General features: G+C 42.7%; 1 protein-coding gene across 1 annotated transcript in view; it reads right to left on the reverse strand.

The window, feature by feature from the left end:
• The window catches only part of Mical2 (microtubule associated monooxygenase, calponin and LIM domain containing 2), a 197,967-nt gene that overhangs the window by 7,861 nt on the left and 165,207 nt on the right, over window positions 1–24,899 (reverse strand). The window contains exons 31-33 of the mRNA XM_090348142.1: window positions 15,663–15,778; window positions 11,691–11,783; window positions 8,168–8,261 (exon numbers count right to left, since the gene is read on the reverse strand). Of these exons, the coding sequence (XP_090204268.1) occupies window positions 8,168–8,261; window positions 11,691–11,783; window positions 15,663–15,778 (303 nt within the window). The remainder of the gene's footprint in view (window positions 1–8,167; window positions 8,262–11,690; window positions 11,784–15,662; window positions 15,779–24,899) is intronic.

Raw genomic sequence — 24,899 nt, forward strand, 5'->3', positions numbered from 1 at the left:
TTGACAGGACTTCCTCATTCACTGGTTAGGGATAATATATAAAGCAATGCACACAGAATGCTTGACACAGAACTTGGCCTAGAGCAAGCTTTCAGTAAGCTCTGTCATTGCTATCATTCCTCTGTCATTTCTTCCAGCATCAAGTTCTATAGTTCCATAAGGATTAGTTTCTGTTCACCTTTAAAACTCAGCTAGAGGGTAATTCCTGACTTGAGTATGCATGGTAAAGTTTTATCTGTTGAAACTTAAGGTTAGGGGCCGGGAGTTTGGCTTAGTGGTAGAGTGCTTGCCTAGCATGCATGAAGACCCAGGTTCGATTCCTCGGTACCACATACATAGAAAAAAGCCAGAAGTAGTGCTGAGGCTCAGATGGTAGAGCAGAGCTCTAGCCTTGAGAAAAACCCAAGGACAGTGCTTAGGCTCTGAGCTCAAGCCCAGGACTGGCAAAAAAATTCCCTTAAGGTTAACAACTAAAAAAAAAATCAAATTAAATTTGCCTTATGTAGACAGAGACATCCATGGCTGGGTGGATTATCAGGGATCCTTCAGAAGGCTTTGTGCAGATTTCCACTGATCCTGTGGCTATTTCCATTCTACTGAGAACCCATTTGGGGCAAAGTTGTGGCTAGAATAATATGGTGATCCATGGCATTATGGTGGATAGGACAGCCCAGTTACCTAACCCTTCTTCTTCACACTCTGTTTGCCACTGTCATCTGTTTTTTTATTTGCTTCTGAACATCTTCCTACACAAAATATAAGTAGTTCCATTGCTATGGCTAAATACTCAGCAGTCAACAGCAAACAACCCGCTATTAGCAGTCATTCACGTTGACCCACTTTTGTATCTCAAAGACTGCAAAGTAAATTATGTCACTCCCCACTGAATGTCTTCAGTGACGCCCCATGGTCACATCTGAGCTGCTACCAAGCACATCTTAGTTCCCACTTATTTCGAGGTTACTGGCCTGTGTAGTGGCAAGTACCTTTTATTTGAACAAATAACAACAGAGCAAAGGAACAATCTGCTCCTTAAAGTCATGAACAAAGCAGGTGCTAGTGGCTTACACCTGTGATCCTAGCTACTCTGCAGGCTGAGATTTGGGCGTTGTGGTTTGAAGCCAGTTTAGGTAGGAAAGTCCTTGAGCCTCTTACCCTCCATTAATCAGCAAAAAGCTAGAGATGGAGCTGTGGCTCAACTAGTAGAGTGCTAGCCTTGAGTAAATAGCTCATGGACAGCACCCCGGTCCTGAGTTTAAGCCCTAGGACAAAAATACAAACATACATGGTGACATATACAAAGTACTATGCGTATACACACAAACTGACTAAAGGAAGAGTCCCAGTGGTGTAACTCCTCTGAACAACTAATGAACTATTTAGCAAAAAATGACTACCAGAAAGCAGAAACATGTTTTGGGGGGAGGGGAACAAGGGGGAGACACACTAATGGAGGGAGGAAGGGCAAGCATATGCAGCCATTATATCCACTGTGCACATTATGTCAAAAATGAACTAGGAATAGGGATTGGAGGCGGAAAATGAGGGGAATGACGGATGGGCTAACATTGACCAAGATGTACTCATAACTTGACTTATAGAATTGTAACCTCATTTTCTATTTGGGAGCTGGGATATCTAATACTCTTAGCTGCTAAAATCTGAGGATCAAGGTTTTAAACCAACCCAGGCAGAAATGTATATGAGACTGATCTCTAATCAGCAAAAAGCAGGAACTGGAGGTATGGTTCAAGTGGTAGAATGTAACCCTTAAATGAAAAGTCAAGTGAGAGCTAAAGACCATGACTTGAAGCCCCAGTACCAGCCTAGAAAACAAACAAAAAGAATGCTTTGATTCAAAACTGATATTTGCTGTAGAATTTTGGAAATTAAGAAAGCTCTATTACTAATTTTCTTGTAATCTAAATGAGTGCTGAATTTTGTGAATGATTTTCCTTCTGTATAAAGATCATAACATTTTCCTCTTGTATTTCAATATAGTGACTGTTAAATCACATGATTGATGAACTTGAAATTAATGAGCTCAATGTTCACTAAATTCTTTCATCTTTGCTGCAACTTTGCTATATCTTGGGTCTTCCTTTTTTTATTCCTTCTTTCTTCTTTTCTTTCTTTTATTTTAAACAATTAACTTTAAGAAAGTTGCCTTTAGTGTTTTCAATGCTTGGCTTTCAAAGAGGCCTCTGGCTTTTTACAGACAGAGTGGCCAGTGAGCTGCAAACACAAGTTGACACCTCATATACGAATTATTGAGATCTGTGAGCAGACTTCCAGAGATTATAGGTATCATTACCTCTTCTTGGAGTGGGCCAGGCTGCATACTATCTGACCCTGAACCATTCCTGGAACTAGCCAGGTAGATGATTCTGGGAAATAAGTCAGAACACCAGAGCCTGATTCTGCACAACCACCTGGCTTCTGGGAAGAAAGAAGAGTAGGCTCTTTTGCTGTTTGTAAAAGTCGCTGAACCCTTGCTTCCCGGCTCCTTAATAGAGGCACTGCTTTCTATCATTCACGGGTTCCATTCTGTGAACCTAAGTACAGGCCACCTATACCACAACACCGCTGGTCCTGCTATTGGCTTATGTGATACTCTGGTCCTCTGGGATACTGGACCTTATGATCTCCGACTCCTTGCTAGTTTCCTTAATTGTGCATTTGTGTTAGTTCTGCTAAAAAGTTAGGGTTCTATAAAGTCAGGGTTTTTCTGGCAATGACTCATTTTATTATGTGATAAAGTATTTCTGTGGCCTCAGTTTCATGCTCACCTGCACTAGACAAATCAGACATCTCAAGGTCAGAGGGCCTGCTCTGCCTGCCTTGTGAAAAGCAGCCATGTAAGGCCAGACAAGGTGATATAACTTGAACTCACTGCCTTTCCATACAGTTTTAGTATTTATAATCATTTTATTTTTTATAATTATGGAAGGCTATCCATTCATGCAGGTCCCTACCCACATTATGGCAACAGGCAAAGGCTGTGACCCAGAACCACAGTGCTCATTGTCAATGTTGAAGTGCTTTTACTAAATTGTTGCACTGTCAGGGGTTAAGAATAGTTTGCACTCAGGCCAGGAGTGTGGCCTAGTGGTAGAGTGCTTACCTAGCATGCACGAGGCCCTGGGTTCGATTCCTCAGTGCCACATACACACACACAAAAAGCTGGAAGTGGCACTGTAGCTCAAATGGCAGAGTATTAACCTTGAGCAAAAACTGTCCAAGGACAGTGCCCAGGCCCTGAGTTCAAGCCCTGGGACTGGCAAAAAAAGAAAAAAAAGAATAGTTTATATTGAGTTTTTTATTATTTATTTGCCAGTCATGAGGCTTGAACTCAGGGCCTGAGCACTGTCCTTGGACTTCTCTCAAGGCTAGCACTCTACCATTTGAGCCACAGCACCACTTCCAGCTTTTTTCTATGTATGTGGTACTGAGGAATTGAACCCTGATCTTTGTGCATGCTAGGCAAGCACTCTACCACTAGGCCAAACTCCCAGCCCATTGAGTAGTTTTTAGAAGACCCTCCCCCCGCCCACATACTGCCTTCACATTGTGAGCTCCTACTTCAGCTTCCCCAGTTGAGATTATGAGCATGTGTTATATGCCCAGTTTACAATAGAGAGGCTTTATTTTTCCACATCTTGTTACTAGCATCAATTAGACATGCACAAGAATTTCATTGTGACCTGTCTGCCCACACACAGGTAGTACTAATGAGACACACTGAGACTACACATAGACCATACCTGTGAAACCCATGTGTCCTAAAGACTTCTAGAAGCTAGCTTACATGCTATCCAGAGAATGTCCTTACAGATTAACATGAATGAATCAACAAACAAATGCATTCAGTTTGAGAAACTCTTGACTTCATAATGAGAGGGCTATAAAAGGAAAAGGAAGTAACTCTTACATGCTAGGCCCCCATTTGGAGTATATGACTAATGTGTGATTTATTCTTTTATTCCAGCCATCACCGAGAGGTGGATGTTATCAACTTTGTTTTATAGACGAGAAAATTTGTCAGCAAGGCAATTGCTATATAATGGCAATATCAAAACTCACACTCAGGCCCGGTATGGAGGCTCATGTCTGTAATTTCAGCTACTTAGGAGGTAAGGAAGAGGAGGTTCATGTTTGAGTCCAGACCACAAAAAAAAAGCAAGACCTTGTCTCAACAAATAACTCAGGTGTGGTGGTTCATATCTGGGATTCCTGAGCAAGAGGTATAGGTAGGAGGACTTCCATGTTGAGTCTGGAGTGGTAGGGGGAAGAAGGATGGTAAATAAAACAAGACCTACCTGAAAGATATCTAAAAACAAAAAGTACTAAGCATTGCTCAGGCAGTGGAGTGCCTGCCTAGCAAGTTTAAGGTTCACAAAAAAAGAAAAGAAAAAGAATGGAACCCATTATAATAACCTGTGCTCTTCCCAGGACTCCTCACTGTTGCACAATCCAGGAAATTACTATTTCTTCCAATTCTCAGCCACAGTCAAGATGGAAACCACAGAGTCAAAGTCCATTTTGGCCAAGGTTTTTCTTGCCATTTCGGATTATAATGTACGTTCCTGCTGCCACCTGCTGGCAGCCCCACTCCTCCTGTGCCCCTCAATCTTGGTTGCAGGACAACCCAAACACTGGACTCCAAAAAAGGCAGAATGGTCCCAGCCAGCTACTGAGAGTGAAGATCTGCTAAGAGTAAAGCTGGAAAGGAAGTAATGAACTCCTCCTTTTCTCCCTCCATGCCTCCCTCCCTGGGGATAAATCCTTCCTCCTTCCAGGCTGTGCCCTGTCCTCAGATTTCACCTGTCTTCTGGTATCAAAGGTATCAGGCCATTTTAGTCTGAATGTCTCACTGTGCCAAGTTAGGACATTCATGGCTCTGATTTGTAACACCCACCAACCAAATGGGCAACCAACACACCAGTAGGTAGCAACTGGAGCCTGAACTGAGAAGAATCCCTGGCAAAGCTAGGCTTTGCTTGAGGAATCAGGCCATTGACCACGGTGGACCACATGCCCCCTCCCCCCCCCCCAGGGGTCAGCCAGAAGCACAGGATTTCTTCAATGCCTTTCAAACACACACACACACACACACACACACACACACACACACACACACACACACACACACTCGCCCTGTGAGATAGCATTGGTTGTTCTCTGGGGTGGGTTGTTGGGTTTCCATTTTTCTTTGTTCCCTCTTCTTGGATGAAAATGGAAGTGGGGGGACACCCATCCCGGGGTGGGAGTTGGGGGAGTTTCATTCTGACTGTTGGAAAAAGAGAAAGCCGGAATTGTGGTGGGACAATTAGGAGCTCATCAAAGCTTCATCTTGCTCATCAGCCATCTCAGCCCTCAGACTGCAACGCCACCCCCCCCCCCAACAGTCCTCCTCTAATTCAATGCTGCCTAATGAATAATTCCCAGGAACAAAAGCCCCTTTCAGGCTGCCCGCATGTAATTATTAGAGGAGACTTCAGGCCTCACTGTAGCTGGCTTCTCTAGATTTCAGGCCTGTCTCTAAATTTGGTTATTCACAACCTTTAGAGCTCAATGTTATTGCCTAACTGTGATCATTTTCTAATTATACTAATAATACCTATTAAATAATTCCCATTAAATCACTTGAACCGGTGCAGCACAGGCCAGCTCAAATACAACTTAATCTAATAAGCACCGGTCATTCATTAAGCAGCCAGGCGATCTCTTAGAGGAACTGGAGGGAATATTGAACCGCCTAGGAGCTCTGCTATACACAAATGCTATGGTGGGGGAGGCAGATTCATTTGCAGGGCCTGCCTCCTGAATCTTCCATGTGGCTCCCTAGGAGGCCACTATGCATGACTTATGGGTTGGCATCTCTAGCCCCCTTGTCAATTTGCATCTGTCACCCTGCCCCCACAGGAACATTGAAGAAGAAAGAGGCCATAAACTTAACAAAGAAATTAAGTTACCAAGGATACAAAGGGAATGAATGGAATCCATCTTCTGGCTAGTTTAGCCCACCTTTGAAAATATGGCCAGCTGGACAGCCCCTTCCCTCCCCCCCCCCCTCTCTCTCTCTCTCTCTCTCTCTCTCTCTCTCTCTCTCTCTCTCTCTCTCTCTCTCTCTCTCTCTGTCTCTCTCTCACCCCTCTGCTGATGCTGAGCTTGAACTGAGAGCTTTGTGCTCTGACTAGAACTCTGCCATTTGAGCCAGGCTTCCAGTTATGGACAGATTTCATTAGGTATGACTCAATATACTTTCTTCTTACTTATTTTTAGATACTTTTGGAGATGAGGGACATTTTCATAAGAAGCCTTACATATCTGATATTTATATTTTAAATTTCAAGCAATAAAGAGACAGGTATTTCTTTTCCTTTTTTTTTTTGTCAGTCGTGGGACTTGAACTTAGGGCGTGGGTGCTCTCTCTGAGCTTTGCTGCTCAAGGCTGGTGCTCTACCATAGTACCACTTCCAGATTTCTGATAGTTAACTGGAGATAAGTATCTCATGAACTTTCCTGCCCAGGTTAGCTTCAAACTGTGATCCTCAGATCTCAGTCTCTTGAGTAGCTAGGATTACAGCAGTAAGTTACTGGTGCCTGGCTCAGATATTTCTTTAGTGTCTTTGTACAATAATGTTAGGTAGTGTTCATGTGGCAGAGACTGGTACATTTCTCACCAACACTAATTCTCAACGAGAACTGTTAATGTAGGGGTTACTATTTCTGTTCTTTAGATAAGGAACCTAAGAGATTAAGCTTTTTCCTAGAGCCTCAATAGAGTGAGACAGATTTAAACACAGGGAGCTTTGCTATCTGTTCAAGTCTACTTTTCTCATCTTCTCCTCTCTTCCCCACATTGACGTGTGTTGGTAAGAACAAAGTAAAAGTCCACGTAGCTTCTGAGTGGCATCTTTCCCCTTGGGTATGTCTTACTGCAATTAAGAGATTCTTAATGATATTATCAAACATCAGACAAGAATAGTTCACACTATACTGCCAAAAATCCCATCATAGTTCAGACAGCAAGACATATCATCAGTGTTGTTGTAGTTGTTGTTTTTTAACAAGCCTATTTCTTTGTTTTGTGTGTATGTGTATGCCAGTCTTAGGTCTTGAACTCAGGGCTTAGGATCTGGCCCTGAGCTTCTTTTACTTAGATTAGTACTCTCTCTAGCACTTGAACCACAGCTCCATTTCCAGCTTTTTGGTGGTTCCTTGGAGATGAGAGGCTCACAGAGTTTTTTTTTTTTTTTTGGCAAGGCTAGCTTTGAATGATGAACTTCAGATCTCAGCCTTCTGAATTGCTAGGATTATGAGTTTCTGACACCTGGCACAAGCCTGCTTGAGATGAACAATTGCAGGAAGGACACCCAATATATTTAAATAAGAACACACAGGAACTAATCAAGCACTCCAGACCTAGCATTGTATTTAGCTAGACCTCACCAGGTAGGAACAGTAGCCCCAATCCACAAATGAGGAAACTGAGGCATGAAGAGGGAAAGTCGGCCTATAGCTCGTCTCTGCTAGGTAGCTTGTAGCTCTGGAGCTGAAACCTCTGGCTCTCATTTGCAAGCTCCTGTGAAGCAGTGGAGGGGTTTCCTACACTTTTGTACATATGTCTTCCTGTTAATTTCATGGCGTCTGCTAGCATGATGCTCAAATGACAAACATGAGCCACCAGAGCCCCTAGCTTAACCATAGTTTTACTGCAATCCTTGTTCTCTGTGGTAGAAAACTACTGTTTTGCCCATTTTAGGTGAGAAAAATGAAAGTTTATAATTGTTTTTTCTAAAATAACCTGACTGGCCCAAAGTCAGGGAGAAACCAAGACTCTAACTTTGGGTAGTGACTCAACTCCTTACATTGCTTGAACACTTAAATATTTCTCCCAATTTTACCCTAGCCTCTGAGCTACAAAGAAATGTTCCTGCAGGCCAGGAGGGAGGCTGAGCCTCTCAACAGCCCATTACATGGCTTCAGGTTGACCTATGCCCAGAGGAGGTTTATGTGGAGTTTTAACGTATGAAGCCTATGTCCATATTAGCAGATCTCCTGAGGGTGACAAGATCCCTTTGTTTTGCACTGGACAGCTTGTCCTCTTCAGATTTTAACAACGGACCCACATCTGCTGCTCAGACCTCCTGGCATGGCATACCTGCTTCTCCTCGCAGTGCCTTCTCCAGCCTCACACCCTGGATCTCTGAAGCCTTCTGCCGCTCCTCCACTTCCTCCAGTTGTCTCTGAATGGCCTGTAATGCCAAGATCACACATCACAAAGGGGCACAGGACATGCAGAGCCATGTTAGGGGCAGGTTCTTCCACTGACCCTCCAGGAAAGAGGTGTTATTGCCAGTGGTGCTCTAATATCTGGATGGGGTCCCATCAGTTCCCTAACACTAAGCCTTGATACTCCTGCCATTATATATGGCTGTCATACTAGCTACTTAAGTTTGAAGTTCAAAGTCAACACAGGCAGAAAGTCTGTGAAACCAGAAGTGGTACAGTGCTAGCCTTGAGCTAAACTGTTAGGGGACAGTGCCTAGGCCCTGATTTCAAGCCCAAGTACTGGCATACACATACAAAAAAAACCAACAAGATAAAGTGTCAGTGAATGTGTTCAATCCACCCAGAGAAGACATGCAAGCAATGTCCTCTGACAAGACTTATCATAGAGAGGTGGTGTTGGGCTAGGTGAGTGGTCATTATGATTTTTGGACTCCTGGGGTCCCACAGCCTTCGACTGTGGTTATGGTCCAGTGACTGAATCTGTAGCCAGTCCTCAGAGTAGAGTACAGGCTTGGGAAAAGCAGAGTGCTCTCTGAGTCTGTTTCCTAGAAGTGGTTGCAGTGACCTCCTGAGAAGGCAGTGTCATGGAGGGCCTGGTTAGCTGGTGGGGGCTTGGGTGCTCCCTTTTCAGATTGTTCTGCTCCTCTCCTTCACTAACCATGGGTGGGTTCTTTCCTTGCACATTCTGGTGATGCCCAGGATACTGTCAGTGAAGTCCTGTTTTGGGCTTTGTCATCAGCAGATTATGATGACAAGACAGCAGATGTTTGACCTGCTAAGGGATGACACATGCTCCTTAGCACTTGTTAGGTGTGCGTGTGCACATACATTTATTTTCCTCACTAGATGTTCCTCTCTTATGCTTATTAGGAAAAAGAGTGAGGAGAAAGTATTCTGGAGTCTTTCTCATTTCCAGCAACTTTCTCTGTTCTCAAACACCAGGCTGTCAAAAAGCTGGTTTGTTCTTTGGTGAAAGGATAGTTAATTAAAGGAACCATCAGTTACCTGAGCAGGCAGAATATCTGTGTGCCTCAGCTCCACTGTATCTCAACTCCACCTCACTTCCCTTCCTCTGTAACTGCATGTATTCACATCAGTCTGGATTCACAGTTACAGTAGCAGAGGCATAAAGAGACCCAAGAAGGGATGGATCCTGAGCTCTCAGCTGTGAGTATTTAAACCCCAAACATAAAATCTAAACTGAATGAGAAGTCTACCTATAAATTATAATGCCTTCTTCCCCTCCCTCCCTATCTCCTTCCCTTCCTACCCCCCCCCCCAACTCTCTCTCTCACATATTCTGGGCCTGAACTCTGGACTTGGGCACTGTCCTTGACCTTTTTTTTTTTTTTTGCCAGTCCTGGGCTTGGGCTCAGGGCCTGAGCACTGTCCTTGGACTTTCTCAAGGCTAGCACTCTACCACTTGAATCTCAGTACTACTTCTGGCTTTTTTCTATGTATGTGGTACCGAGGAATTGAACCCTGGTCTTCGTACATGTTAGGCATGCACTCTACCACTAGGCCAAATTCCTAGCCCCTGTCCTTGAGCTTTTTTGTTCAAGGCTAGCACTCTACTACTTGAGGGACAGCAATACTTCCAGCTTTTTCTGTGCATGTGGTACTGAGGAATTGAACCTAGGGCTTCATGCCTGCTAGGTAAGCCACGTACCACTAGGCGGCACTCCTGGCCCCCTCTCTGTCTCTTATAAACACAATTATAATAAATCCATCCCTCACTAGCCAGGTGTGGTGGCTCACACCTGTAATCCTATCTACTCAGGAGATCCCAGTTCAAAGCAAGCCTGGGCACTAAAGACTGTGAGACTCTTATCTCCAATTAACCACTAGAAAACTGGAAGTGGCACTGTGGCTCAAGAGGTAGGGTGGTAGCCTTGAGCTGAAGAGCTCAGGGACAGCGCCCAGGCCCAGAGTCCAAGCCCCATGACCACTACCACTACCACCACCACCACCAAAAAAAAAAATCCATCCCTTACTGAGATGGTGTAGAAGGAAGAGAAGCGGGGGTCCTTATATGACTTCATTACTGATTATGCAGTTGTAGCAATAAGGTGACTTCCCTGCCCCCCCCTCAATTGATAGGTTGAGGTCCTAACTGCTAGTGTAACTATATTAGGAGATGGAGATCAGTAAGGTTAAATGAGGCCCTATTCTCATAGGTCTCCAGAGAAGGGGAATAAGGAGAAGGAGGAAGAGGAAGAAGAAAAAGAAGAGGAGGAGGACATACACAAACACCATATGGGGACTCAGTGAGAGGACAGCTGCCTCCAAGCCAGGAAGAACAGGATTCCTGCAAACAACAGGCTCAATGGCACTTTGATCTTGGTCTCTTTAGCTTCAAGAACTGTGTTGTTTAAGCCATCAGATCTGTGGCAGTTTGCCAGCACAGCCCAAGCAACCCAATCACTGCTTCCATGGCCATTCTTTAGAAACTGGAGGTGAAATGATGAAAAATATCCCCTTTAGGTGCTAACAGATTGAGGCTCAAAAGGCCATTGTAATTCTTTTCTTCTTCTTTATCGTCAGCAGAAAGAGCTGACTTTTCCAATGGGTATCATAAAGACTAGTTTTTAGAAGGAAAAGTTTGGAATGTCCCAAGGAAACCTGTTTTAGAAGTTGAGAAGAGACAGAGGTGAGTTTCTGGGAGTTGTCTCTGTCCTTGGCATGAAGGTGGCTTCTGAGCCAGGGGAAGCTAAAGTAAAGGAGATCAGATTGAATTACTTCATTGCTATCAGAGACAACTTATAGAGTCCTACAGTTGGGATCTTAAATGTCCCCAAAGACTTATGTGCCAAAGACTGGAGCTGGGTGCTGGTGGTTCATACCTGTGATCCTAGCTACTCAGGGCGCTGAGATCTGAGGATTATAATTTGAAGTCAGCCCAGGCAGGAATCTTTAATTAATCAGCAAAAAAAAAAAAACCCTCACAAAACAAAACCACCCTGGAAGCAGAGGTGGTAGGGTGCTAACTTTGAGCGGAAAAAGCCCAGGGACAATGTCCAGGCTGTGAGTTCAAGGTTCAGGACCCACCCACCACAAATACATGAACTAAGGTCATGAGATAGTCAGGGTTCAGGATGCCGCTCAGGCTGGCTCTTGTTCCAACTTCACTTTGCAGAACAAATGTCTGTAGGTGGCTAGGAGTGGCTAAGAGCTCAACACCTGGCTCTTCCAGGCCCCAGGGTCCTACTAGGGATTGAGCCAGGACCTTTAGGATGTCTATAAACCTGTCCCTAAGAGAAGAGATTCCGACCTGTCCCCGGCCTGCCTTCCCCAACACAGCACAGGCTCCCAGTGTGCTTTCCGATTCAGATTCTTAGGGCCCAGTCCCCAGACCCCAAGCCCACTCACCCATCTCACACTTGATTTCTAACCTGAGCTTTATGTAGTCTTTTCAATTCTTCTTGCTTCACCAACTGCCTTGTTGCCTTTTCCAGCTTCTTCCTTCTTTGGAGCATCTTCTTCTCCTAGAAGAACCGAGAGAGAAGAAAAAGTAGGGGGGAGGGTTGAAATTTATGAAACATCATTATAGTATTCTGCTTTCCCACCTAGGTTTCCTAGCCAAGGCTTAGCTTCTAGAATAATGACAGTTGATTATGGAGATGATCAGTACCTCTGCTGTATGAAATACAGTTGCCATTAACTACCTGAGGCTCTTAGGATTGGATATGAGCTATGAATAAGAAATTACATTTAAAATTTTACTGAATTTAATTGTATACCTAAGTAGGCACATTGGGCAAGAAGATGTAGGGATGGGAAGCTGGGGTGTGTGTGTGATCAAGTTCTACTTGGGTTTAGTTGAAGGGAATTATATTTTACATGGGTGCTACTATCATGCTGCCCAGAGGCAGGCAGGCAGGAAAATAAGCCAATGCAAGAGAAACACAAATGTAAGGCCAGTCTGGGCTACACAATGAGCTTGAGATAAGCTTGGGATATATCATGAAATCCTGTCCACAAAGCAAAAGCTAAACAAGCAAAATCATGATGACTAGCTTGGTGCCTCGGCACTCTTCAACAACTGGTTGAATTAGTTAAATGATTATAAATCTGTAAGTGAGAAATCGAGACCTAAAGCACCTTCAGCCAGAGCAGTGGTGGTCAAAACCACAGAGGTCTGAGAATGTACCTTAAAAATACACATATGTGTTAGGGCTCTGAGGACGGTTCTAATTCTAGTCTATTCTGAGGGTATGGATGCTTTCCATCTCACTCTGAGACCTCAGAATCTCTATAGATCAGCAGTGAGAACATTCTTTTTCATGAGTTTGTTTTCCTAGACCTTTCCTTATGGTCTACAATACCAAATATTTCATTCTTGGAAGGGACTTTTGGCTCTTAAAACTGAACACATCTCACCGTGCACTATCTATGTTTCTAGGGGGTTCATTCAGATGGACTGTCAATGACTCTGGAGAGAGTTCATCTTTTGCACAGAGGATCCCCATACCACAGCTAGGATCTTTGGGGAGAGGCTGGGGTAGGAAAGAGGTAGTAGAAATCCATAATGGCTGCTCTCCAGAGATTATCTAACACAGTCCACATGGAGAACCACTTCATCCATGTAGAGAGTAACCCTGCCTGTCTCCTCACACTACTCTATATAACAGATGCCAGCATTTATTGAGTGCTATGTGCCAGATACTGAACTAATTATGTCACATGTATCATCTCCTGTACTCCTCTGATTGCACCTGTTATACAAATATGGAAACATGAAGGTTAAACAACTTGCCCAAATGGATACAATTAGTAATTAGTAGAGCCAGGAGTTAAGTCTAGGTAGGCTGAATCCAGCATCTACATTTACATCTGGTCTCTATTCCCTTCCATCATTGAATTCTACTGCTCAGGCCCATTAAGGTCTCTGGTTCTAATGCTGATGGCTCATGCCTGTAATCCTAACTTCTCCTGTGGCTGAGCTCTGAGGATCAAGGTTCAAAGTCAGCCCAGGCAGAAAGGTCTATCTCCATTTAATCAGCAAAAAAAGACAGAAGTGGAGGGTGGCTCAAGTGGTAGAGGACAAGCCATGAGTGCAAAAATCCAAACAGAAGCACAAGGTCCTGAGTTCAAGACTTAGTACTAACTCACGTACATGTGCACACACACACACAAACACACAAATCCTTCCCATGTGGTGAGTTCCATAGAAAAGGAACATTAATATCTCCCCCTCAATGGGAACCTTCTAAGGGAGGTTACCTCAACAGGACCACATGGTTTTACCAAGCAGTAAAGCTATCACTCTATTTTGTCAGAAATCAGCAAAACAGAACCCGGGAGAGGTGGAAAAAAGTCAACTATTGTCTTTTATTCGACAGATGTTAACCAGAAAAAGAAGGATGCTTTATTAGTGAATGCTCAGCTTCCTTTTTTATATCCTCAGACACTGTGAGTGCAGGGCGGTGAGGAAAAAGGCAAAGGGCCTAGGCAGAAGAGACAGTAAAGGAAAAGCAAGAAGGTGGCAGGACTAAGTACAGGCGACTACATTGAAGTCTGTCTCAGTCTCAAATCCAGCGATGGGAAGACAGGCAGTAGTGGGAGGGGTGGGGCAAAGGGCAGAGGCAGAGAGAACACATCCTGCCTCCAGTTTCCTGTGCAAAGGATCATTTGAGCTGGCGTGGGCTCTGTGCCACCTGGCAGGGGACACAGTTGTATGGGACAGAAGAAACAAAGAAACCATAGGCCAAACGCTCTCCCTGTTCCTTCAGGGTGAGCCCTTGGGAAGTCATAAATAAGGAATCCTCTTGCCAGACTCCCTTCCTGTAAGAGCAGATCACATTGGAAGCCAAGCAAAGTGGGCATGCCTTACAACTGGGCAACTGAAGTGACAACGAGTTCCACACTGGGCCTGTAGGAGCTATGTGCGAGGTTCGATCAACACAACACACAATTTTTCTTGGTTGAGTATCGAGCTAATTGGACCACATATTAAAACCACTTTAAGAGCTGTAGTTACCAAATGGTTTCAAGAAATCTATTTTTGTTTGTTTCCCTTCCCCAATGTGAGTCTTCAAAAAGGTGTTCTTTTAAGGAGATATGGTAGTATCCTAGATTAAAAGAGGGGCTGCCTTCAGAAGAAAGATAGCATGATTTTTATAATGAGACTTGCAGAGTCTGCGCCTTGGCACTAAATCTATCTATTGGATGTGTCTAAGGCACTCTGCTTTCTTATTTGCTGCAAGTGTTTAGATGGCTGATGCTGGGGCCTGTCTCATTTGAATGTAGAATTAACTTAGGGTACTCAGTGCGATGAGGAACAGTAAGAAAATCCCCCGAATCAACACAAGACAACACATAATTCATCGGTGTTGAGTATCAAACTAATTGGAAAAGGCCACATTTAGAAATGAGAAATTAAGGCTTGTGCTTACTCGCTCTTCCTTCTCTGTTTCTTTCCTTCCCTCCCTTCCTCCCTCCCCCCTTCTCCCCAGGCTTATCCTGACTTTCTGGAAGCTGGGCCATGGGGAGTTGGAACCCCTGAGTGGCTTGAGGTAATGCCAAAACTCCTAATGCCAGATATGGAAAAGTTGAGTCTGGGTAAATAAATTTTGATACTCCCCTTCCTTCCCTAGATCCTCACTGCTCCAAAAAATAAACATGACCAGAGCAGTGAGTTGTTTCTCTGTCTACCTGGGAAACATTTTAAGTCCAGTCATTCAGTCTTCTAGCCATTCAGTCCTTTGTGCCTCTCCAAGTCCCAGTGGGAGGGCTACAGCGCCAGTGGATCAAGAACAAACAGTGGGCTTTAGAAGTCGACCCATGCTTCCATGTGGGTGACACACAGATCCCACAGAGGAACGATGGTGCTTGTTTTCCTCAGAGGGAGTGAGAGCTGTGTCATGCATGTTCTCTAGCTCACCAAGAGTCTCCCATTGGGAACATGGCTAGTTCCTTCAATAGTAGGCTCCTTGTCTCAATGCAACTGCATGGTTCATTTCATAGTTCTGATTAGAATAAACATAACATTTTCCATGCAATCTGCCTCTTGTGCTTCTTAAATGAAGCTGTGCCTCCCTTGGGGGAAATACACATCTGCTTGCTTTAATTTCTCAATGGTTTTGCTTGTTGGGCCACATATTAAACCCACTTTAAGAGCTGCAGTCACCAAATGGTTTCAATAAATATGTCTTGTTTGTTTCCCTTCTCCAATGTGAGTCTTCAAGAAGGTATTCTTGGAAGGAGCTAAATCTTAGGGTATTCCAGATAAAAGAGGGGCTGCTCTCAGAAGCAAGACAGCATGATCTTCATAATGAGACTGGCAAAGCCTGCATTGGCACTTAATCTGGATGGAGAATGGCCCAAATGGGCTAATGCCTGTTTGATTTGTCAAGTGATCTTACCTTTAACCTTGAGGAAAGCTGGGGATCGAGCTCTTCATCAGCAGAGGAGGTGGAAGTGGAAGAGGGAGAAGAGGCCATCTCTGACACCTGAGCTCCTACAGGGGTGTGCTTGGAACCTGGAACAAGAACAGAAGAACTTACCACATTGCTAGCTTTATTTCCTGCTTTGTGTCCCAAAGTGGCCACTCCTGTTTTCTCACTCATCTCATTCCCTTCCTCCTGCTCCTTCACTTACTGCACCTGCCAGGGCTGGAGGAGGCCTTACCTAAAAGCAACTGAAAAATTTAGCCTCCATGTTAATGACATTTCTGGAGCTCTGCCAAGAGCTTTTCAGTTCTCTTCACATTGAAAAAAAAGGAAAGTATTATACAGAAATCAATTAATTCCTTAAACACCTTTTACATGGTGTGTTGCTTACAACACATTCAGAGACAAAAATCTATGATTAAAATGTATGTCTGAAGTTAGCTGAGTTATCTAACTGCTTGTATGAGGTTTATATTGCAGAGTAATTGAATGCAAAAAAAAGTCAGAGCCAGCTCTTAAACAAATCACCCTTCTGCGGCTCCCAGCATCTGGCACCCATTTTTACTACATGACATCTGCTTAGTGTAAAAGAGCTGGCGTCAGAATGTCTGGTCATAGAAAAAAAAATCCCAAATGTAATCAGAAGCAAAAGGACTCTAAGCCTAAGGTTTTATCACATAGTCTCATGCAACATAAATATTTCATTAATTATAGCTAAACAAATGCCACTTTTAGTTCCCCAACTTGTAGATATTATCACATCATTGAAGTGATGACTCAAATGCCAGGGAAAGCAGTTGAAGACAGAGATGGCCCCCAAAATGCAGGGACCAAGTGGAAGTCCAAGTAGAGGGAGTCATGCCAATTTCTGCACGTAGGAGCAGTGGGCCTATGGGAGCTAAAATCTCTCTGCAATCGGCTGAAGAGCAGGTGTGAGTGGGGCTCCAGGTGTCACAAGAGCATTTCATTCTTCTCAGCAAGAACATCGACTTTTGCGTCTACCTGATGTGGAATCAGTCAGTGACTGATATCTGCATTCACCCACCCTGGGCACTGAATTTCAGAACCAGCTAGTTCTTCATGATGGTAAAGTGATCCTTGGTGGTGGTGGCAGGCAGCTTGTGTCTGCACAGAAATATGTACTGGGTGGGGAGGAAGGAGAAGCAATTCCAAGTCAGGGAACATTCTCTCCAGCCTGCCTTCTCCTCCCCATAATTTTCAACTATTCACCCTAGTGGGAAAGGCCAAGTTTTTACAAAATCAGGGTAATTTTAACCTCCAGGAACACATTTACATATGTTGTTATTCAAGGGAAAATAATGCAAAACATGTATATAATAAAAACAGCCTCTCTAGGGAGGCAGTTTTCAGTTTTCCACTTTAATTTGCCAGATGGGAAAGCTCAGGTAAAGACAGACTCGGGAGCAGCGGTAGAACAGGAGGACACTGGAGGAGGCAGCATTAGTGGTAAGCAGAAATTGCTTCCCAGTTCTGGCCATTAAATTACTGCAGAGGGCTTAAGTCATTGAGAATTCACTTAAGTGTGAGCGTGTGAGGAGCTGACTTTACTTCCTTTTATTGCTCAGGTTCATGATTTCCAACTCGTAGCACTGCTGGAGAAGAATAATGAGGTCAATGCAAAGTGTTTGGTGCATTGAAGATGCTTCAGTAAATGATGTTTTCATCATAGTCATCACCACCATCCTCATCATCATCACCATCGTCATCACCATCATCACCAATCACCAATCTAAATAATACAATATTACTAAAACTGCCGAATTAACCTTCTAGAAACCTAAAGCTGAAACCTTTGCTCATTTGCCACAATGATTCTAATTGAATGTCATCTTGAAACCGGGAAATGATTGTGTACATGGTGTATTTCTTCAACCTTTGGTAAGAAGAAAGTTATGAGGTTGCCTCTCAAGTCTCTTCCCGCTTTGTCCTTTCAATCACATAACCAGCCGTTCCAGGGTTCATTTTTAAAATGCTGGAGCATGGTTCCACTCTTGCTATTAGAGTGACTGATTTTTGGAATTGAGTTCCTGCCACAAAGCACTAGAAATCAGAGTATCTGAAGCATCTGATTTCAGATATGGTACAATAGGCAGGACAGAACTCTCTCACAGAAGGGAACCAGGAAAGCCCTACAATCACTTTCTTCGCAGAGGCCTTTTGGGGACCACTGTGAAGGTAGGAGGAACCTACACAAAGTAGAGCAGATTTAATGAGTTGAAAAGGCAGTTCAGAGTTTGGGCAGACTGAAGCATAATAATAATGGAATAATTATAACAATAATGGAATAATCTGTGGGTCAAAACACTGGAGAGGAAGAAGTTATGGGAGAATAAACAAAATCTCAGAAATAAGCATAGAAGTTCTCTTTGCATTTACTGCTTAGCAGTAAGCTATATATAAACACAGAGAAACTATAAAGTTGGACAGATAACTGCTAGGAAGTTATAGGCTGGATAGTCTGTAATAGGAGATTTTTCAAGTTCTATTAGCTAGGGTAGCACAGGCATTAGAGCCAACAGAAGAGTCACTATTAACAGGAATAGATTAGCTCAAGTGTAGTTGCGCTTCAGTAAAGTTTTGAAATAAGCACTGTCAGGAACAGAGTGAGGAGTTAGTTACTTTATGTGTACCAAACATTCCTTACTCTACAGTTAACATTCTTTTTTTTTCTTTTTTTGCCAGTCTTGGGGTTTGAACTTAGGGTGTGGGCACTGTCCTTGGAATTTCTCAAGGCTAGATCTCTATCACTTTAGCCACAGTATTACTTCTGGCTTTTTTTATGTATGTGGTACTGAGGAATCAAACCCTGGTCTTGGTGAATGCTAGGCAAGCACTCTACCATAGGCCAAACTCCTGGCCCTTTAACATTCTTTAAATAATAAAAAATCTAGAAACTCTAAAATGAAATATTCATAGTCTATACAATAGGAAATAATGATTCACTAGGTACATTAAAAAAATAAAAAGGATGAAACAGACAATCAAGAGAAAAATCAGTCAACACAAATAACCCCCAAAATGATAGCATAAAGGAATTAGAAAATAAAGATAAAAGCTATTACTGGCTTTGGGTGGTTCATTGGAAGATTCTCACAGACCTTTCTACAAGGGCTTTGAACTGTTAATCCTCAGATCTTAGACCTCTGGGTAGCTAGTATTAACTACCAAAAAGCTGGAAGTGGAGCTAAGGCTCAAGTGGTAGAACATTAACCTTGAGCATGAAAGCTCAAGGATAACAACCAGGCCCTGAATTCAAGCCCCAGGATTGTTCCTAAACCTACCACCCCCTCAGTCAAAGAAAATTAGTCAGGTCTTTAAACTTCTTTAGAGATTTTAAATATAGTTATTTTAGCAGATGCTAGAACCATCAGACATAGAATTCAGTAAGGATGTAGAAGATATGAACAAACATTATCAACAAATTTGACCTAATAGTATGTCCAAAATACTATATCCAATAATTGGAGAACATGCCTTCTTTTTAAGCCCAGGTGGAACATTTAGTAAACAGGTGATATGCCAAGCTATAAGCCAGGTATTTAAAAAATCTCAGTGATTCAAATCATGCATAATATATCATCTAACAATAGTGACAGTAAGCTAGAAATTAAAAACAAAAAATAACTGGATATGGAGCTGTGGTTCAAGTGGTAGAGTGCTAACCAGGAGCACAAAAGCTCAAGGACAGTGCCCAGGCCCTGAATTCAAGCCCTAGGATTGGCACACATACACACAACACACACAACACACACACACACACACACACACACACACACACACACACACAAAACAAAACCAAAAAAACAAGACAGGGTCTGGAGTGTGGCCTACTGGTAGAATGCTTGTCTAGCATGCACAAAGTACCAAATAAGCAGAAAAAGCCAAAAGTGGTGCTGTAGCTCAAGTGGCTAGACTTGAGTAAAAAAGGGCCCAGTTCCTGAGTTCAAGCCTCAGGACTGGCAAAAAAAATTAAAAAATAAAAAAGTGCAGATGTCTGAGTTGGGTCCTACAGACCTGTAATCCTAGGTACTAAGAGGTTGAGATCTGAGGATCATAGTTTCAAGCCAGGATGGGCAGAAAGTCCATGAGACTCGTATCTCCAATTAACCAGCCAGAAGTACAGCTGTTGTTCAAATGATAAAGTACTAGCCTTGAGGGAAAATAAAGTACAGGCTTTTGATATAAATGATTTGACACTCCATTTTCTTCATTTTTTTTCCAGTCCTGTGGCTTGAACTCAGGGCTTGGGCACTGCCGTTGGACACTTTTGCTCAAGGCTAGTACTGTTCCACTTGAGCCACAGCGCCACTTCTGGCTTTTTCTGAGTATGAGGTACCAAGGAATCGAACACAGGGCTTCACGTATGCTAGGTGGGCACTGTACTATTAGGCTATGTTCCTGGCCCCATTTTCCTCATTTTAAAGACTTGAATACTAACACCGTTCCTGATAGCTAAGATCAAATACCTAGGATGACCCCAGACACCCATTAGAGAACTTGGCCAAGGCCACGGTTGTTAGAAGAATTTATTGCATTAGCCAATTTCTAGTGATAGCTCCTCCCCACCAGTTCCTAGTATATTTGCTACCAAGGGCAAGTAACTGTTCATCCCTCCTCTGGGCTTCTTAGCTCTGTGTATGCCTCCTACTACTCACCACTACCTTTCTCAAGGAGTTGAAGGGCCCTTCCATTAAGATGCATTCATCATCAGGAAAGAGAGGGCCACTGTCTCCCAGGGTCTGTGGGAAGGCAGAACTCTTCATTAATTACCAGCTAATGGACACAGCTGGCTTAGTCTACTGACCAGACCTTTGTAATATTTCTGCTTCCATGACTCTATTGAGCCCCTTGCTCCCTCTCTTATTATCCCTACAAAGACCTTATGCACTTTGGTAGAAATCAGAGCAGAATCTAGTTCACACTGGATCCCCTTATACACTCTTGACTTAAATTTGTCCTTGCCATTTTAACTGCTGTCTGGCTTCTTTATCTTGATAATAACCAATATAAATAAGTACATTTGTGCACTAAAGATATATACGAGTGTTAAACACAGAATTCAAACTAAAACAACAAAAACAAACAAAACAAGCCAGTATCAGTGCCCAGAAGCAAAACTGCAGAAATAATGAAACATCTCCTAATGGGCAGAGACAGTGATGAGAGAAAAACAACAACAACAAGAACAACCACGCACATATACAAAATAACATGGACAATCCATATACATAATGTGTAATGAAAGAAACCAGGCATGAAAGAGTTTATGCTGGTATTGGTTTTCTATTATGGAACCAATTACTAGAACATTTTACAGTGTTACCACAGTGTCTTTTAAAATGTAATCTTGGGCCGGAAGTTTGGCCTAGTGGTTAAAGTGCTTGCCTAGCATGCATGAAGACCCGGGTTCGATTCCTAGGTACCACATACATAGAAAAAAAAAGCCGGAAGTGGTGCTGAGGCTCCAGTGGTAGAGCTCTAGCCTTGAGAAAGTCCAAGGACAGTGCTCAGGCCCTGAGCTCAAGCCCAGGACTGGCAAAAAAAAAAAAATCATGAAAAAAAAAATAAAATGTAATCTTACATATCTTTGGGTCAGAAGTCCAGTCATGAATTATCTGGATATACAATGAAAGTGTTTAGAAACTTCTTTTGCTAAAAATCATGGGCTCCTCACTTGGTCCTGCAAATAGTCAAAAGGTAGCTAAAAGAAGGAAGAAACCTTAGCATCTCTGACTCCATCTTGTATCTGTACTCTGTGCTGAGCCATTCTCCTCTAAAGTCACTTTACAAATTAATGACCTTAAAATTCAAGAAGGACAGGACCAATGCAACAGTGGCCAAATTGCTCCCTTCAAGTAATGACCATGGCAACAACTTCTTCAGAACCACTGCATAATTATCAACCAGGCCACATTTTGCCTAACACTGTTGGATAAAAATGCATACCTTTCTCCCTCTGTCCTAATTCCATCTCTATTTAAACTTAAAGCTCATATCTATACCCCAAAGCTGGGCCAAAGTGTTTACTCTGCATCCCCATGGCATTACCATTCCACATCTCACTATTACTCATCTCTGTACTATATAGGGGTGAGTGGCCAAACTTGGCATGTAGGAACCCCCCCGCCCCCCTGCCCAGAGTCAGATTTGCCATCTAGACCTCTAGCTATAGGTCCTCTGCTTGTGGGGTCTTCCAAGACTGACCTCAAAGTCTTAATGGGGATACAGTTTATATTTGTCACTAAGGGTCCTCTGTCAATTCAGTTTGTTGGCGGAATTTATTAGCCAATGTACTACCTAGGTGACGTGGCTGAATTTCTACTCTGTTCTTACCATGTTTGTTTTTAAGGACAGAATGCCTAAGGGCCAGACATTTCTTCATGTGTTGCAGTAGATCTAAAATAGCTGCCAGAGTAACTACCAGACAACTTCCAACTTCATTATAATTTTACCTGTATGGTGAATAACACCTCTACCTTTCCTCTGACCATGACAGACAACAATTGCCAAAATCACAGCAAGGAAGAACCAAAGAAAGAAGGAACAGATGTAGGGCTTATTCTTGAGAAATTCTTTACAATTTCCAGAGAAGACAGGACTATTCCTTCCTTTTCTTAGCCCCTGTCTCCCCTTCATTTCCACATTCATGACTTCTCCACCTCTAAGGGGTATAGAAGTTGTTTTTTCAAGCTAGACTGCCATTCTCCATTCATTGGCCACTAAATAAACTTGAGCTTTTGGTTCTCAGTCTTTGTTTTAGTTTTGTTTTGAGATGCTTAAAGGAAAAGGATGTCCCTTTTAGGGGTCCTGGTAAATACAGGACCCAGGTCTGCTTTCTTTCTGGCTGTCAGCTACAGGTCAGTGTTAGCATTTAGAGGCCTTCCTTGTCCATGGTTCTCTCACAACAGCAGAATCATGACTCTCAGGCTTAGAATCTAATCTCTGACTTCAAAAGTCCTTGTTAAGGGCTCATCCCCTTGTTAAGGACTCATCTGATCAATGAGGCCTACCAGGATGTTCTCCCTTTTGATTAAAATAGAGTCAATTGGTTTGGCACTTAATTATATTTTCCAAGCCCCTAATCTAATCAGAGGATGAAGTGAAGTTTATTATATTTTCACTGTCACCGTATTCTAGTATCTGAATTTATACAGGGCAGACATGATAGGAGGCAAGAAGCATGTGTGACCCTTTTACAATTCTGTCCACCACAAAATGAACTATTTGATTTTATTTTTCTTTTTTGCTGGTCCTGGAGTTTGAAATCTGGGCCTGGGCACTGTTGCTAAGCTTCTTTTGATCAAGGCTAGTGCTCTACCACTTGAGCTACAGGGCTACTTCTGGATTTTTTGAGTAGTTTATTGGAGATAAGAGTTTCATAGACTTTGCTGCCTGGGCTGGGTTTGAACCGCCATCCTCAGATCCCTGCCTCCCGAGTTGCTAGTATTATAGGCATGAGCTACCAATGCTTGACCATGATTTGATTTTTAAAGTAAATCAATGAACAAACTAACCATCCTCTAAAGCTGAGCATGGTCGTTCATGCATATAATCCCAGCCCTTAGGAGGCAGAGGCAGTATGAGTGAGAGTTTGAGGCTATGCCAGGCTATATAGTGAAATCTTGTCTCAAAAAATTCATCATCATAAAAAAATCATCATGATATAAGTATGCCACAATGCAATAAGAACTTTACACAAACTTAAAAATACGTTCCTAGGCTGGGAATTGATGGCTCATGTCTGCAATTGTAGCTACTTGGAAGGCTGAGATCAGGAGGATTGCAATTCAAGGCCAGCCCAGGCAGAAAAGTTTATGAGACTCCTTCTCAACCCACATCTAGGCATGATGGTATATATCTATCACCTCAAGCTATATAGGAGGCTGAGATTGGGAGAATCATCATTCCAGCCAGTCCGGACAGAACACACTGAAAGAGTCCATCTTTTCAGAAGTAAGGCAGATGCAGTGGCATTTATCTGTCACTTCAATCATGATAGGAAGCCTAAAGTGCATGAATGAGTAGAAAGAGAAGCTCTACCATAAAAATAATCAGCAAAAAAACAAGGCTGACCAAAACAGAAATATACTCTTTACCTGACTTATGTAACTGTAACTCCTCTATGCATCACCTTTATAATAACAATAAAAAAGCAGCAGAAACCCAGAAGTGGAACTGTGGCTCAGGTGGGAGAGAGCACTAGCTTTGAAAAAAAGCTCAGGGACAGTGGTTAGGCTCTAAGGTCAAGCCTCAGGATCAGCACACACACACACACACATACACACACACACACACACACACACACACACACACACACGAAATGAATATTCTTAGAGACAGCTTCTGAAAGAAACATAGCACTTATAAGCCAAGAAAGTCACAGTATTTCATAATGAATCAAGAATGAAGGTTTCTCTGTAAATAAATACATAAATAAACACCAGTGGCCAGGAGCATAGCCTAGTGGTAGAGTGCTTGTCTAGCATACACCAAGCTCTGGGTTCAATTCTTCAGTACCACATACATAGGAAAAGCCAGAAGTGGTGCTGTGGCTCAAGTGGCAGTGCACTAGTTTTGAGCAGAAAGTGTTCAAGGACAGTGTCCAGGCCCTGAGTTCAAGCCCCAGGACTGGCAAAAAAACAAACAAACAAACAAAAAAACCAAAACAAACAAAAATCAGGAACATATCTTAATCCCAGTTTACTGTAATCAGCACAAATAAGACATTTAAATAAATATGATATAAACTGTAAGCCAATTTATCTATGAATTTAATGCAAGAATCTTAAATAAAACAATAGAAAACAGAATTGGAAAGTACATTTAAGTAATAAGACATCTGAACGAAATACCTATTTCACAAATGCAAGGATGGTTCAATATCACTAAATCTCTGTCTCTGTCTCTCTCTGTCTGTCTGTCTGTCCTTCTGTCTCTCTCTCTCTTTCTTCTCTGTCTCTTTCTGTCTCTTGTCTATTGTGGGGCCTGAACTCAGCTTTTTCACTCAGGGCTAGTGCTTTACCACTCTGAACCTCAGTGCCACTTCTTGTTATCAGTAAATCTATAACACCAAACTAAGGATAAACAATATCAACCATCTCAAAAGGTGATGAAAAGTTATTGAATAAATTCCACATCCATTTGTGATTAAAACTGCTTAGTATAAATATATACCATTTCTTTAAAGTG

This window comes from Megascapheus bottae, chromosome 16, assembly GCF_031878675.1.
Source record: "Megascapheus bottae isolate mThoBot1 chromosome 16, mThoBot2.hap1, whole genome shotgun sequence".
Classification (NCBI taxonomy): Eukaryota; Metazoa; Chordata; class Mammalia; order Rodentia; family Geomyidae; genus Megascapheus; species Megascapheus bottae.